A 15,525-nucleotide genomic window follows, 5' to 3' on the forward strand; every position below is an offset into this window, starting at 1 on the left:
GTCTTACCGCACGCACACCGTCGACAATACCTTGATTACAACCTTTTTTACCCTCCACCACCACCACCTACCCCAGTACGTACAGGATACCTCAGCCTTCCTTGCATCGCAGATCAACCACAAGTCAAACCTACACATTTTGACGCGATCGACAGATAAGATCCTTTCAATTCCGACTGCCTTTCCAAATAGCCTGCAGTAGGAAGAGGATATAATCTCCTCCGCACAGCTCGTAAAAGATGGTAGAAGGGGAACCGAACTCTCCAACTTGGAAGTTCACTCAGTTAGTATACCCTTGCTCTATAGTCTTATTCATCTGCCACCTGTGAAGTCTTGGGTGAGGGGTTCGGAATGTGTTTTCTCGATTGATTGCGTCACTGTCGTGAAATCAAGGCTAACAAATTGTTATCAGATGTTTTGGTGACAAAGGCGATGTCGAAGATATAACAGAAGGTATTCTCCTCTCACTACTTCTACGCATCGATAGTGCTCTTCGTTGTCTGCGGGCAGGACAACCTTCATTCTATAAGTACTGACATGGCGGATTACAGCGGACATCATATCAACAGTCGAATTCGACCACACCGGAAATTATCTTGCCACAGGAGACAAAGGTGGACGTGTTGTCCTTTTCGAAAGGAATGAGACGGTACAGAAACAAAGCCCTCCTCTAGATTGTGCAAGTCGCGGAACTGACACTATCTAGAAAAAAACATGCGAGTACAAATTTCACACAGAATTTCAATCTCACGAGCCCGAGTTCGATTACCTCAAGTCATTAGAGATAGAAGAAAAGATCAACAAAATTAAGTGGTGCCGACGACAAAACGCTTCCCATTACCTACTTTCAACGAACGATAAGACTATTAAGTTATGGAAAGTGTTTGAGAAGTCACTGAAAGTTGTTGCAGAAAACAACCTTTCTCATGATTTGACTCCAGGAAATCCTGCCGGAGGCGGTGGTGGCATTCGACCCATATCAAATGTTCATTTCAACAGTTCCCACGACCTTAAATTACCCCGCCTTACTCATCATGACACTGTTGTTGCAGCAGTACCACGTCGAACATATGCAAATGCACATGCATACCATATTAACAGCATTTCGGTGAACAGCGATGGGGAGACATTCATTAGTAGTGATGATTTGCGGATAAACTTGTGGAACTTGAATATTCAAGATCAAAGCTTCAATATCGTAGACATCAAGCCCGCCAACATGGAGGAGCTTACCGAAGTCATCACAGCTGCGGAGTTCCACCCACAAAGTTGTAACTGGTTCATGTATGCCAGCTCAAAAGGCACAATCAAGCTTGCAGATATGAGAGAGAGTGCCCTTTGTGATCAGCACGCAAAGCGTAAGTTTGCCATGTCGTCGGTTTTAAAATTCGGCTAACTTATACCCATTTTTAGAATTCGAACAGGAAGAAGACCCCTCTGCTCGATCATTCTTCTCAGAAATTATTTCTTCCATTTCAGATGTTCGATTCTCTCATGATGGTCGATACATTCTTTCACGTGATTATCTTACTGTTAAAATCTGGGATGTTAACATGGAGAGGCAACCTGTCAAGACGATTCCGATCCACGAGCACCTTCGACCACGCCTTTGTGACACTTATGAGAATGACAGTATCTTTGATAAGTTCGAGGTGGTTTTCTCTGGCGATGCAAAGAATGTCATGACCGGAAGTTATAACAACAACTTCATGATCTACCCATCAGATCCCGACAAGGAAGTGGAGGTAGTCCTGCAAGCTGATAAATCAGCTTTCAAGGCTAAGAAAGTTGGTGTTCCAACACCAATTAACCCAACTGGTAGTCCGACCGCCGCAAACGGCAAAAAGGGCAACTCGAGGGCAGGTAGTCCAGCTGCAGGTGTTGGTGGTCAAGGTGGAAGGATGAAGAAGGAAACAGATGCAGATCAAATCGACTTCAACAAAAAGATCTTACATATGAGCTGGCATCCTTTCGAAGACAGCATCGCGATTGCTGCAACGAACAACGTGAGTGATAACGGAATGATTCCCGTAAGAACATCTACTAATTATATATTTAGCTTTTCGTTTTCTCCGCATTGTAGAAATTGCCAATATGGCGGAAGCTGTCTTCAGGTCATATTTAGTTTGCGTTTTCAATGTGTGCTGGCTACAGCGCATCCAGCCCAGCGTTGTCCTTGAGACCTATTCATATTCGTGGCATAGTTGGTTTTCTGTCACGGAGAAATTATTATCATTGAGTAGCGAGACTGCAACACTTAACAGGTATTGCAATAAAGGGCAAAAAGCAGTGGTGGCTGGTGAGTTATCTTTTGGAGACTGCTTCGTTCTCCAACTACCTGGAAGCTCTTACAATAGTTATCAGGTTAAGTTGTTCGAGGCAACGGCGTGATGTGTGCCTTGAAGCAACTTTTTGATGATCGAAGTAGCCTAGTCTAAATCACAGATGAACAATGCATGAAATTTTAAAATAAACCAATGCTTGCCAAATGTTTACTCACTGAATTACGGTCACATAATACAGCTTCTTAGCCCGTGTTTTAATGCTCGACAATAGACGCGCATTAGACCATACACGTCACGTGCTCTGACCTGGCTAAACCTACCCACATATCAATCAATTAATCCCTACCCAAAAAAAGTTCGTCAAGAAATTTATCCACAGAAGCTTCAGACCTTTAACCTTCAACGAACGACAACCTACACCACTTTAAGTCTCAACCCGTATGTATACTTTCCAATTCCTTCAATCGTTTTCAATTGTTCTCCGCTATGCAATTGAGTATTTCAATGAATGCGCTAACATAATCACCAAACCAGAAATCCTTCCGTCGAATCCCCGACTCCTCGATTTTCACCCGCCCACATCGTGAACTTTTCATCCCAACACCGTCAAAATGCATCTCATGTACACCCTCGACCCAGCGGGAAAGCGCGTCTATACCCTTAAGAAAGTCATCGGTGGTGAGGTGACCAAGAGTGCGCATCCAGCCAGATTTTCGCCGGATGATAAATATTCTAGACATAGAGTTACGTTGAAGAAGAGATATGGTTTGTTGCTTGTGCAGCAGAGTGAGTTGTTTTTTTCTTTGTTCTTGGTTTTGTTTTTCTCTTGGGGGAGGGAAGTGAAAGATGCGAGATGGAAAATGGGAGATGGGACTGGATGAAGGGGAAATGTGTGGATTTGGAAGGGCGATCTGAAATAAATTGAGTGATTGCTAACACATGTGCGCAAATAGAGGATCTCAAGGTTTTGGGCCAATAAATATCTCCATGGATAAGAAAACGGATTGGCTCTTCGACTAGTAGGGTTAGGAAATGGAAGATAGATGTGTGGGCAATGCGCAATGTTTTGCATCATCAAATGTGTAGAAAGGAAAAGTTGAATATTTAGCTGATGAAAAGCATCAGGCTAGCAGGCTGAATGGAATGTGCGGAGTATACTGGCGTTCTGGACGAGGGATTCTTACATCTATCGGGTTTTAGTGTATTACAATTCGTGAAAGATGGGAAAAGAAAATTCGGCTTTTGCTTGTAGGGAAGGAGGAATCGCAATTACTTGCAAGCACTTCTTTGCTGCTTCATACGCAGATTCTTTATCTCCAGGCGAATTGAGGAATATCACAATTTCAAAAGCAAGCTCAGTGTTTACAAAAGTACAAGTACTTTAGTTCTATTTTTGAGGTTACTCTTTCTATTCTAATGTCGCTTTTTGGAATTAACATTTTTGCCCGCTCCAACTTTTGGTCTACCGCCTGCCCGCCCACGGTCTCCAGTCAGAATACTGGGTAGATAATCTTCATCCATGAGATCCTTGTCCTTCTTTCTCCTAGAAGTAGCCATTTCTCTCACATACTCCTTTTGATCTTCAGCCAATATCAAATCATTACCCCACCCTCCCTTTCCACCACCCTTAATATTCTTTCCATTCGCTGTCCCGGCAACCGGTTTGGGCACACTGTATACATTTCCTCTGTTGTTCCATTGCATATTCTTCTTGAGATGCACCTTGACATTTCCATCTTTGTCGGTGGAGCAGGATGTTCGGAGTAAAGTGGGTTTTCCGCAGCGTCCGCAGAATTGCTTCGTCATATCTCTGGTGATGCCAAAACAGGCGTGGCATCGCAAGACCCAGGTTTTGAGTTGACGAATGCGTTGGAGAGAGGGTGAGAGTAAGTTGAGGTTCATACGTAGCATGACGTTTTGCATGGCGTAATCGCTGGTGATGGTGGCTACTTGGATTGTTTTTTGTTCTTCCTGGGGCTCGAAGGTGCCGTTGTTGTCTTTTTGTTGGTGCTTTTTGAGGTTGGAAGGCGTGATCCATCCTTCGCCGTCGTCTTCAGCGTCGGATTCGGACGCGGGAACTTCTTCTATATTCGTTGATTCATGCGCAGTTTCGCGAGTTGTTTCGGGCTCTGTTGTGGAAGTTGGTTCTTCGGCCTGTTCTCCTGTGACTGATGCTTCTGCTGGTTTGTCTATGCTTTCCGGCTCCTCGATGGTGGATATGTGGGCGGCTTCTAATGCTTCCTCAATAGATTGAGTCTCGATGCTGGATTCTTCTGCTGCTTGAGGTATTGATGTTCCCCATGCGCCTCTAGTTTCAATTTTTGGTTGCGCTGCAGCATCCATGGATGCTTCTTGCGCCTCTGTGGTATCGGCCGGTTTCTCTTCTGTTAATGATGCAGGGGGAGCTCCATTTAATCTCTTCTGTCCTGGCACACTTCGTAATCTCCAATCTCCATGATTCCGTTCACATTCAAGCTCATATGCTAGTGCCATTAAATGGATATCCTGTCTGCTAAGTACTTCCAAATCACCCGTTTTCCGTGCGAAATCGGTTATAACTTTAATGCTAGCTGAACGAGGCGCTCTTAGTTTGAGGAAAGGTAGCAGGGTGGTTTCGAATCTGGCTCTTGTAACGGCATCTTTGATTTCGTCAATAACGAGGGGAATTGTGTAGAGGTTTTCTGCTTGTCCAAGAAGCGTAGAGGCTGAGGGATCATTCTTAATTATTGGTCCTGCATCAATGACAAGACTATGTATGGGCTTGGTAGTATTTGTGGCCATTTTTAACTCTTCAACTATAAGTACTAATGGTCTGTTTAATGCGATGCAATGCAATTATCATGGCGGGGTGCGATAAAGATTATCGAAAAAAATAATTACTGCCGGGCGGTCTCGATAAACGAAAATTTCAATCACGTGCTGTACTTCCTTTTCTAGGTTGTTTGCTCGGAAAATTTTGTAAATTTTGTTTCAACTTGAAAATTCAATCAAAAACAAATCTTCAACTTCAACTCCAATTTTTTGATATTTCTGATATTCATATACCGTGGAGTATTTCTCTCTTTAATCCGGACTTTAACGTATTAAATTTGGACTCAAATTCAATCATTTCAATACCCAGATTCCACATCCCAAAACTTCAATATGTTCTCCAACAACTGGCGTGTTAAGCAAGACCCTCCTCAAAGTCCAAATGGCGAAGAGAGAGTTTCTCCTTGGTCTTCTTCAAGAAATCGTGGAGGTGGACAAACTGGTGGTAGAGATGGTGGCGATCGACCAAACCAGGGCCAGGGGAGATTTTCTCGAAACGAGGCAGGTGACTCGCCAAGAAAATCTTCACAACTCACAGAGTCGGACAAGGCCATTGAAGAAGGTCGACGCATCTACGTTGGCAATCTAAGTTATGATACCACCGCTGAGGATATTGAAACCATTTTTCAGGATGCCCCACGTGAATCTCGAACTGTCCATATGTCCGTCGATCCCATGACAAAGCGCAACCCCGGCTACTGCTTCGTTACTTTCACCACCAAGGATATGGCTGATGAGGCTTTGAATCGTTATGACGGTCAAGAGTTCAAGAATCGCACACTCAGAGTCAAGCCTGGTGTAAGATCAGACCGTGAGTGAATCTACAAGAACTAGAACTTATCTGTCATCAGATTCATGCGGCAGGTCGGTAAAACTCCCACTGACAAAATGCAGGCAGCGCTCGTCCACAGGCATCATCCTCAGAGACTCCTCTTCACACAAATGACCGTTGGAAGAGCTCCGAGACTTCTCAACCACGTCAAGTAGACACTTCTTCTCAAGATGGTAAAAGACTTTATGTTGGAGGATTGCCAAGAATTGATGATCAAGAAACAGCAAACCGTAAGATTCGAGAGATCTTCGAAGGATTTGATGTTGAAGTTGTTAGCAAGTTGATCTCTCCACACCCTTCAAAGGTTGAGGAAGGTGGTAACCACTATTACTGTTTCGTTGATCTTGCCAACAACACCCAGGTCAACGACGCAGTTAAGATGTTTGATGGCAATGAGTGGGGCCTCAAAGTCAGTCGTGCATCTGGAGGGGTATCAGGCAAAGTCGTTGAGAAGCAAAGAATCTATGTTGGTGGTTTGCCAGATTTCGGAGATGAATCTGCTACCGAGGCAGAGATCAGAGAGCTCTTTAGCGAGTACAATGTCAAGTGGGTCAGCAAGCTATGCTCTCCAAGAGAGCCAAGAGAGGGCAATAGCCATTTCTGCTTCGTTGAACTGCAGGATAGTCAAGAAGCTGATGGAGCTATTGTCAACCTGGATTGGTCCGAGAAATGGGGTGGAAAGATTAGGGTCAAGCCTAGTTTGTCGAGCGCTCAATCTAAAGGAGAAACTCCAACCAGAGGATGGCGAGGAAAGAGCGATAGAGAGTAATCATGCTGATGCTAGCCGCAAAGCATTAAAGATGGTATCATCCGATTAGATATATCGACCTCGGATACCTTGTATATCTTGCACATCTCGCGCTTCAGTTGTGATTCGAATTAGCGATTTATATTCATCAAACGATTGCTAGTGGGAAATTTGATATCATATTCGCATCTCTCGAGTAGCACGATCTGTCAGTGGCTAGAATACACTAGCATAAATTTTAGTTTCATACTCAGTTGCAGCTGTACTTTGTTAAACGCAAATAGGCTAGCAGGCGATACCCACTCTGAATACAAATACATTACATTCAACTTCATGATGGCTGAATTGACCTGATTCTCACTACTATCCTGAATGTTTGATTCTTATAAATATCCTAGGGGAAGTGGGTGATGCTAATTGTTTACCAATTCGTTTTTCTTTCCATGAGTTCATATTTAGAATGCCTTTAATAGACTAGAAACGCAGTATATTCCTAAGCTAATGGTTGGCTCCTTACTGCATGATCGTTGAAAAGGCATTAAGAGTCAAGTGGTTCCTTCCTTATATAGCCGAAATATCCTCTTCTACATCTAAATCGTTTGGTTTTATTTTCTTTTTCCAATACAGGAAAATCATTATTCTAAACAATAGCACTTATTTTGATCCATACATTGATATTGCTCAACTTTTTTGGGGGGAATCAGCGAACAAGAAATATTTATACACAGGCACGTATTACTACATCCCAAAATCCCTCTCAACCGCCATGGGGCCTAGACCAAGTGCTTGCCATATCTGTGGTTCAGGATCATCTTGCTGTTGCCATCGTCCCCTCTACTGGGACCGTACACATCCAGAACCGCCCAACTTTTCAGCACCGCCTGTGGCTGAAGGCGTCGAACCATCGCCAACGGACGAATTTAACGAGCTACGTATTCCGCGTGGTGCCATCTCTGCACATTTGACGTCTCAGCAGAGCAGTCCCTTCACAGATACGCCACCCAAAAGCCGTTCCTCCGCAGCTCCAACGTCTGACTCGTCCCCTGCTACCTCGAATAATTCCTTTGGAAGTTTAGCATATAGCGCTTCACCCTTTGATTCTAATAATTACTTCCCAACTAAGACGCCTAGATCATCGCCTGTCAATTCTAAGAGTATCGGAAATCAATTTAGGACTCTTGAACCTCTTCCTCTGGTCGACAACACAAGTCGATTGTGGGCCCCTAAAGCATTGCGTGTAACCCAGAACATAGCGCAAACTTGGACAAACTCTGAAGCTTTCACAAAAAATTCCGCGGCAAATAACTCTCAACAATCTAGAAAGCGAACAGTGACCGAGGCATCCCATTACGATAACGAGGAGGAACGATACCACAAAAAAAGATAGAGATTGAGCATATCGACATGAATTCTAAGAGCTCGAAGGATGAAGAGTCTGAATTAGTGTACCTCGGGGATTTTCCAATGGCCCCGTCTAGAATGATTGTCCGGTTCAAGTGTGCTTCTTCTCGCTATTTTAGTCTTGCTGAGGATCCTTTGGAGGAAAGGAAAATGATGAGAACACCATTTTCAGCGCTCCAGTTTCGTCAAAAGGTCCCTTCAAGGAATAGGAAGTTAAAGAAAAAAGGGCCGTACCCGCGCCATCGTGGAAGTTCCAATCCATTCAGAAAGGAAAATACACGTCGTTGGGACCGTCAAGAGGACGCATTCAGTGGTATAGGCATTCGAGGGAATGGATCGAGGCGTTTAGACATTCGAGGGACCGGATTGATGGATGTAGCAATAAAAATGAAAGAGTTAGAGGCATGGAGATTCGAATTTTGTGAGGATAATAAGAACAAGAAGATCGATCGAACACGTTCAGTTTCCCCTTTCAGTCAAGAACCAGGAACTTCTCGCGTTCCTACCATCGAGGATCAAAGTCATAGTGACTCGACGGCAAAGGAGTCCTATCACAAATGCCAGGATACACTTCTATCAAAGAACTGTTTAATGAGGCATCAGAGTGGATTCTTATACCATAAAGATATAACCATAATCACAAACGCAACAAAACGACAGATGGAACATAACCAAACCCCGGATGTCCTATGCATAATCAAATTTCACTCACCAGATTACTCTTTGGTTGAAGAGGCGATCCTGGATATGATTGTACATTCTCCTACTGGACACAGGGTTGAGGGAATGCTTAGTGGATCTCCGCAACGGCATAGCAACATCCGTTACTTCCACTGGGAAGATGAGGCTGCAGTTGATCGGTGCATTGAGGAATATCATGGTATTTTTTACATGTCCAATACATTTTCGTTTTCTAATATTGTGTAGGGCTCTGGATAATCGACAGGTTTGGGAGGTTGAGAAGTAAGATGTTAGTTACTAAGGTATACCTCACACATTCTCATCGCTAAAATTGTAATAACCTTACATAATAATAGCTTGCAGCAATTTTACAGGAACTGTGGGGGATCGCTTGTTCTTGATCATTGATTAACCTAGTGCTTCAGCGATTTATGATTCCCTTCTTGTAATTTTATTAGGATTACAAGAATGGTACTCAGTGTGGACGGGAATTGTATGATATTTAGCAGATTTCAAAATTCGCAATTCTTTATTATGTGTGTATAATTGAAGAAGTGTGATATTCCCCCTCCCAATATTTTAAAGGCCACATAACCAATCAACAGCGGTACCAACGCACACATTTCACATACCTTTCGAAAAATAAGACGCACAAATAGAGATGGAATAATTTCTAAAATTTCTCGAAACACGCAAAAGATAACATTACGAACTGCTCTCTACTCCATGAGGCAACTGTTAATTTGTAGTCAGAAATAACCATACCCAGCAACTTCAATTGGACGAAGTATGATAAAAAGTGGTGCTCGCCAATACAACCTCGCTTCGGCAGGTGTACCAAAATAGTATTTTCCTTCTCAAACGATATGCACGGGGTCGCCGTGAGGTAACACCACAGGGACTGAATCCAGAATATGCTTCCTGCGATGCCGGAACGTGGCAGAGAACACGAAAAGCCCAAGGTGTGAAGCGCACACCTGTATCTTTCTTCAGCGACTTTGTGCATTTTATCCAGGGTTTGAGGGGCCAGTACATAAGGAGGTAGAACTAGATGCTATGTGGTGTTGTGGCGCAGGATGACATCTTCACACCATCTTCTTCGTTCCCCTGAGAATCTGACTAGTCTTTAGGGGGTTCTTTGGTTGGAGAATGAGTTGATGCTCTGCGTGCTGGAATATACATGTGCGGCCCTTGTATGTGCCATTTCTGCCCCTCTTTCATGGACTTTCAGGTGGTATGGGCATACTTTTGGCTTTTTGATTTTGTGTTACATACTAAATGGTATATGATATTGGGAAAGTAATATTTGGGTCACATTCATATGTTGACTTGAATCCATCATTTTCTTCCGACAAGTACTCGGATAGATAGATATTTAAATATTGGTCTTTTTCATGGATCATGAGTTCTTTTCATTCTCAGATCTATCCTGCAGGATATCTGGATCAGTTCTCAGGTGATAGATTGATAGCTGTAGCATCTGTCTTTATTACGGCCGAAATCATTTTCGTAGCCTTGAGTTTTGTGGCGAGTTATATTAGTCAGAGAAAGAGTGTCAAATGGAGATTTCGCCGGGAAGAATGGTTTACAATGTTAGGTCTAGGATCTAATTTGGCTATGAATGCTATTTCTTTAGGTATATTCATTTTCCGGCCCAATTCTAGTTTACATCAAAAGCTCACCATTATTTCATAGCTGCTATCAAATACGTCTACGCGGGCCATCATCTCCCTTACGTTCTAACCCTACATGCAACTGCCCTCCCCACCTTCCTCAAAATGGAAATCACATTTGCAATCCTCTACATCCTCTCCATCACCCTCCCCAAGCTAACCATGCTCTCTCTCTTCCTGCGCATCTTTGTCATCAAATGGCAACGTCGTGCTTCCTATCTCATAGCTGCCATCCTTCTCGCAACAGCACTTGCGAATATCATTGCGAATGTAACGCAATGCATACCCCTAGAACATTTATGGGATAAACAGAAAAAGGGGAAATGTTTCGATCAAAATGCTTATTGGAGATGGGCGAGCTTACCGAATATTCTGACCGATGTGGCGATGTTGGCACTGCCCGTCCCGATGATTATGGGGACTATGATGGGGTGGAGAGATAAGGCGGGGGTGGGAATTACGTTTTTGGCAGGGAGTTTGTAGGTTTTCTTTTTTTGGGGATTCCCTTGCCCTGTACTTCTTCTTTCATTCATCGAGAGATCTACACCGTACTCTAGATGATCTCCTCAGAGCGTCACTAAAGGCAGAAGCACATGCTAATAAATCACAGAGGCCTCATAACATCCATCCTCCGCTTCGCTGCATTCTGGCGCATGCAACCCGCCTCAGACATAACCTGGACCGCCGTCGAACTCTGCGCCTACTCCATCGCAGAAGGTGGCGTCTATCTAATCGCCTCCTGTCTACCCGCCTATCGCGCTCTTTACCTAACCATTACACGTCCGCATCTCTGGCCCTCGACAACTCGCTACAGTGGAACAGGTATCGCGAGTGGTAACTGGGGTGTAATTTCAGCCAGCAAATCAAGCTCTAGAACGAGAAATCCATCCATCTCTCACGAAATATCTCACGATGAAAATGAAACACCTCTTGAGACAACCATGCGATCAGTACCAGAAATCCAAGCCCCGAGATCCGTGAAAGGAAAACCGAGAATATATATCCAAACACCTAGTCCGGTCTGTTCCAAATTTCCATTCGCAGAACGCGGTCAGGGACACGCATACGCACACCCTTATGGAAATGAAAATGGGGATCTAAGCCAACTATTCCATCCATGGCCTCTGACGAGAAGAAGTAGTTCATTAGGGCGTGGAACCGGAACCGAAACCGGAACTGGAGCGGAGAAACAGAATCAGAGTCAGAGTAGTGAGCACGGGATTACCATCCAGCATGGTTTTAGTATCGAGTATGAAGATTTACGACCGAGGGGTAATCGTCTTGGGAATCATATTGGCTATCAGTATGCAGGAGATACGGAAAGGTTTACTATAGTCCCAGCCCGAGTTCCAGGCTCGGATTTAAGGGCTAAAGCTGAGGGTTAAGCTCAAACTCAAGCTCAAGAAAAAGATATCAGAAATCTATCGTGATACATGAATAATGAATAAATATTTCATAAAGAAGATAACATGGTATCTAAATCCCAAAAAGTAATGCAGTGTGCTATCCCATCCCACACCATCCAACACAAACCAACCACAAATCCGAAAATTAACCAAAAATCTACAACATCTACTACAACAACAACGGCAATAACATAAAACTAAAACCCCCTCAAACCCATCAAAAATCCCACATATTCTCAATTCCGAACAATCTCTCTGCCAACTATTCTATACTATCCCATATAAATCCTTCACCATTTCCTACAAATTTCCTCCAAATTTCCTACATCATGATATCTAAATCAGTAATATCTTTTCCCCTTGGATATCTCGCTAATAATATTGCCTAATCACATTTGGTGCTGGGTGATATTTGGTGCTGGACGATAATAGTAAGTCTTACTAGATGATAAAAACCTATTTGTATACAAAGCGTCACAATCCTATGCAAGCCAATTATGCTTCACATAAATAGGAATAGACTATGAATGTTGTTCAATTTCTATGCATTTATAATAATGTGTACAGCATAGCCTAACCGAGCCGACCCCTTAAAGTTATTATTCATTCCAAATCCCGTAAATTTGACAGACAAACTAAAGATTATTTCGATACATTCTCTCTTGATGTCCACATATGCATTCCATAGTCAGTGTAGGTCGGCTACATACTGACCCATATTTTTCATTTAAAGTAGATCGCTACTGATTCGCTCATATGTCCTCACATCCACCCTTCAATCCATCACTGTCTGCTTTTCAATCAAAAGTCAAACTCACCCCTAAAGCTTTCAACATCCATACCCGCCACCACCCGTTCCGCCAAATCTCTCCTTCCCATTTGACTAAACACCCTTCTCAATGTATCATATAAATTCGTGCTTTGATTCTGCGAAATCATTCTGTCGAGATCCGCTTCACTGACATTACCACCACCGAGCACATCTCTTGCTTTTTCTCTGCCCTCATTTTCCACAATTTTATGCATTGCTAATGCACCTAAAAGGTGAGAGGCAGCTTCATCGTAACATCCGATATTGATACAAGAAACACCAAGATTGTAACGAGCTCGCACAAAATTGGTCCGAAGCGTAAGAGCTTTTTCATATGCAGCGATGGCTTCTTCGCTACGGCCAGAATTGGCGAGAGTGGCACCAAGACGATTCCATAAGAGATGAACTTGATCTCTTTGGTTTGACGTTCCAGATTCGGTTGAGGCGAGAGCAGCGGTAAAACAATCAACTGCTTTATCGTATTCTTCGGCGCCGTAGAAGAGTACGCCGAGACCGACCTGTACATCTGGGTCCATGTGTTCACCATCGGGTGAGAGCTGAGCGGCACGAATGAACAAGTCTGTAACCTTTTCATGAAGTTGATGCCGATCAGTGAAACCCATATCATTCTCCGAGGATAGAGAACCTGGTGGGATGATCGATGGGTATTTGACAGAGAGCCAACGCTCAAGTGTACGATAAGCGGTACTGTCGTAGCCTTCGTTTGTGTAGGAGACTGCCAGACCCATGAGAGCTGTAAGATTCGTGGGATCTATTTTCATAGCTTGTTCTAACGCCCGTATTGCGGGTGTTTCTTTTTCGTTCTGCGCTTGTGCTAAACCTAAGAGAACCCATGCATCGGTATGCTGGGGATCTTTCTGTACTGCAGCCTCAAATGCTAATGCAGCAAGAGACAGGTTACCTCCCTCATGCATTATCCGAACACCCTCGTCAAATGGATTAGTGATATCTTGAAAAATATTCTCCTTTTCAAACATATAATCTCCGAGTTGTGGATCGCGGAATGGTGACTGATGTATTCCTACAGCATCAAATCCATCCCATTGACCAAATTCGCCTATGTTCATATCGTTAAGGCTTGCTTCGCCAGCCATTTCCCTAGCAGCAGCGTTTTCAGCTTGTATGCCCTTCCAAATAGATTCAAAATCCCCAAATTCATTGGTTTCGGATTCAAGGACTGACCTATCCATTTCATTTAATTCTCCTTCCGCCGCCAAACTTTCTTCGAGCTCCTTTCCCTGCAAGTCAATTTGCTTGAATTGCTCTTCCCAATTCTGATCATCGAGCTCAACCATCTTTCCTTTCCCTTTATCCTGTTGTAAGTTCTGCGCGGGCTGTTGATACTGTGGTTGGTTCATCATGTTCATGCCCATGCCCATTCTGTTCATTCCCATCATTCCCATGCCCATGCCCATTCCCATTTGAGGGCCTTGATAGGAATAACCATTCGTCATATTCTGCGTCATAGGACTGGCAGAGCGCGCGGAGCTTGATTGCCCCATCTGTTGAAATCTAGCGAAATCCGCAGGACTGAAAGCTGTACCTTTAGGTGCTTGAAACGCTGCCTCCATCCTTGCCTGTTCTGACATTCCTGGCATCCCAGGGTTAAACTCCTGAGCCCACCCGCCAACACCTGGAGAGTGAGATCCATTTATCATGTGCGCATTCTGGTGAAGATCATGTTGCATAGCAAAAGCTTCTGGTGGGAGCTGGCCGTTTTGTTGCATGAAATCGTTCAGCATCTGCCAATTTAGTATTAGTCAGTACTGTCACGGAGATACACAGCTTGTATGACTGAGGTGTGCTGTCCCAGACTACCTACATGATCTTGACTGCCGTTCATGTCCATCCCTGAGCGCATGCCCTGCATACCGCCTCCAGGCGCTCTACCAACCAGCCTGTCTCTTTGCAAACTCTTGTCATCTTGTACATGTTTTGTAAATTGACTAAGGGGATTTCCTGCCGTTGAGCATTCTGCGCCACCCATGAACGACATGACTGATGAAAGTTGATTTTGTATCTTCTGTAGCTCCCAATGATGTGTTCGTCCTTCGACGTTTGCGTTGTCACTTACAAGGTGATCGATGGTAGTCTAAAAGTTTGATCTGATATTCAAAGACAACTCCTGCTAGAAATATGATTAGACTCAAATATATTGATATTGATATTGTACAAGAAGGAATGAATTGTTTTTTGGTGATTATGATAGAAGTTTAATTGTTGTCGTTACTGATAAGTTTCAGTGACCGAGTTGTTTAAGTGGATGCAGGAGAATAACATGGGAACGTGGATGGGTGGAAACTGTGGGGTCGCCGTGCCATTCATTAGAAATTCAATCGGAGCACCTCGGCTGAACGACACCGATGCCGAAAAGCGGTTTACATAAGCCGAGTCACATGTTTTTATGTTTGGTTTTTCACAAATATTAATCTTCAAAACACGAGGCACGAAGATATGAAAGTTCGATAAGCTCGAAAGAGATTTATTAACTTTATCTTTGCAGTCTATCAACCGAGGTAACATTGCACATTTTGGAAAAGAAAGATGTTCACGCTCTTGTATCATGCAGTGAGAGGAGTTTCTGTGTGTTCTTCTTGCCGTGAATCTGGATCTTCAAGTTGTGATAGCTGATCAGATCAAAGCCTTCTATATTACAACCGACTAAGCTTCTGAGGGGTTTTTAATACAAGATGAAAGAAGAGGAAGCGTCCATAAAAGCAGAGCCGCAGAGGACGTTCAGCAACTTTTGAGGCTTCCCATCCCCCTCTAATAGATGAATAACGCCTACCCAAATCCATCATACAAAGTATGTATTCATTCAATCGTTCGTTAATTGAATCGTCCTTTAGTCGATAT

At 43.6% G+C, this 15,525-nt stretch overlaps 7 protein-coding genes across 7 annotated transcripts; 5 read left to right on the top strand and 2 right to left on the bottom strand.

The window, feature by feature from the left end:
* Positions 1 to 239: 239 nt before the first annotated feature.
* SS1G_07871 (hypothetical protein) lies at positions 240 to 2,083 on the top strand (the record flags this gene model as incomplete). The annotated part of the gene is made up of 6 exons (XM_001591195.1): positions 240 to 283; positions 413 to 453; positions 552 to 649; positions 707 to 1,358; positions 1,414 to 2,006; positions 2,060 to 2,083. The coding sequence occupies 6 exons, from the start codon at positions 240 to 242 to the stop codon at positions 2,081 to 2,083; spliced, it is 1,452 nt and encodes a 483-aa protein (XP_001591245.1).
* An 813-nt stretch (positions 2,084 to 2,896) lies between these two features.
* SS1G_07872 (ribosome biogenesis protein Nop10) lies at positions 2,897 to 3,264 on the top strand (the record flags this gene model as incomplete). Its single annotated transcript, XM_001591196.1, has 2 exons — positions 2,897 to 3,071; positions 3,239 to 3,264. 2 exons carry the CDS (start codon positions 2,897 to 2,899, stop codon positions 3,262 to 3,264), a joined length of 201 nt encoding a protein of 66 aa, XP_001591246.1.
* Positions 3,265 to 3,698: 434 nt separating this feature from the next.
* Positions 3,699 to 5,066, bottom strand: SS1G_07873 (hypothetical protein; the record flags this gene model as incomplete). Its single annotated transcript, XM_001591197.1, has 1 exon — positions 3,699 to 5,066. The coding sequence occupies one exon, from the start codon at positions 5,064 to 5,066 to the stop codon at positions 3,699 to 3,701; it is 1,368 nt and encodes a 455-aa protein (XP_001591247.1).
* A 363-nt stretch (positions 5,067 to 5,429) lies between these two features.
* Positions 5,430 to 6,697, top strand: SS1G_07874 (hypothetical protein; the record flags this gene model as incomplete). The annotated part of the gene is made up of 2 exons (XM_001591198.1): positions 5,430 to 5,907; positions 5,991 to 6,697. The coding sequence occupies 2 exons, from the start codon at positions 5,430 to 5,432 to the stop codon at positions 6,695 to 6,697; spliced, it is 1,185 nt and encodes a 394-aa protein (XP_001591248.1).
* A 1,767-nt stretch (positions 6,698 to 8,464) lies between these two features.
* SS1G_07875 (predicted protein) lies at positions 8,465 to 9,087 on the top strand (the record flags this gene model as incomplete). Its single annotated transcript, XM_001591199.1, has 2 exons — positions 8,465 to 8,957; positions 9,005 to 9,087. The coding sequence occupies 2 exons, from the start codon at positions 8,465 to 8,467 to the stop codon at positions 9,085 to 9,087; spliced, it is 576 nt and encodes a 191-aa protein (XP_001591249.1).
* Positions 9,088 to 10,536: 1,449 nt separating this feature from the next.
* Positions 10,537 to 11,816, top strand: SS1G_07876 (hypothetical protein; the record flags this gene model as incomplete). The annotated part of the gene is made up of 2 exons (XM_001591200.1): positions 10,537 to 10,910; positions 11,042 to 11,816. The coding sequence occupies 2 exons, from the start codon at positions 10,537 to 10,539 to the stop codon at positions 11,814 to 11,816; spliced, it is 1,149 nt and encodes a 382-aa protein (XP_001591250.1).
* Positions 11,817 to 12,638: 822 nt separating this feature from the next.
* On the bottom strand, positions 12,639 to 14,665 carry SS1G_07877 (hypothetical protein; the record flags this gene model as incomplete). The annotated part of the gene is made up of 2 exons (XM_001591201.1): positions 12,639 to 14,411; positions 14,492 to 14,665. The coding sequence occupies 2 exons, from the start codon at positions 14,663 to 14,665 to the stop codon at positions 12,639 to 12,641; spliced, it is 1,947 nt and encodes a 648-aa protein (XP_001591251.1).
* Between the last annotated feature and the right edge of the window lie 860 nt (positions 14,666 to 15,525).

Source organism: Sclerotinia sclerotiorum, genomic scaffold (assembly GCF_000146945.2).
Source record: "Sclerotinia sclerotiorum 1980 UF-70 scaffold_10 genomic scaffold, whole genome shotgun sequence".
NCBI lineage: Eukaryota > Fungi > Ascomycota > Leotiomycetes > Helotiales > Sclerotiniaceae > Sclerotinia > Sclerotinia sclerotiorum.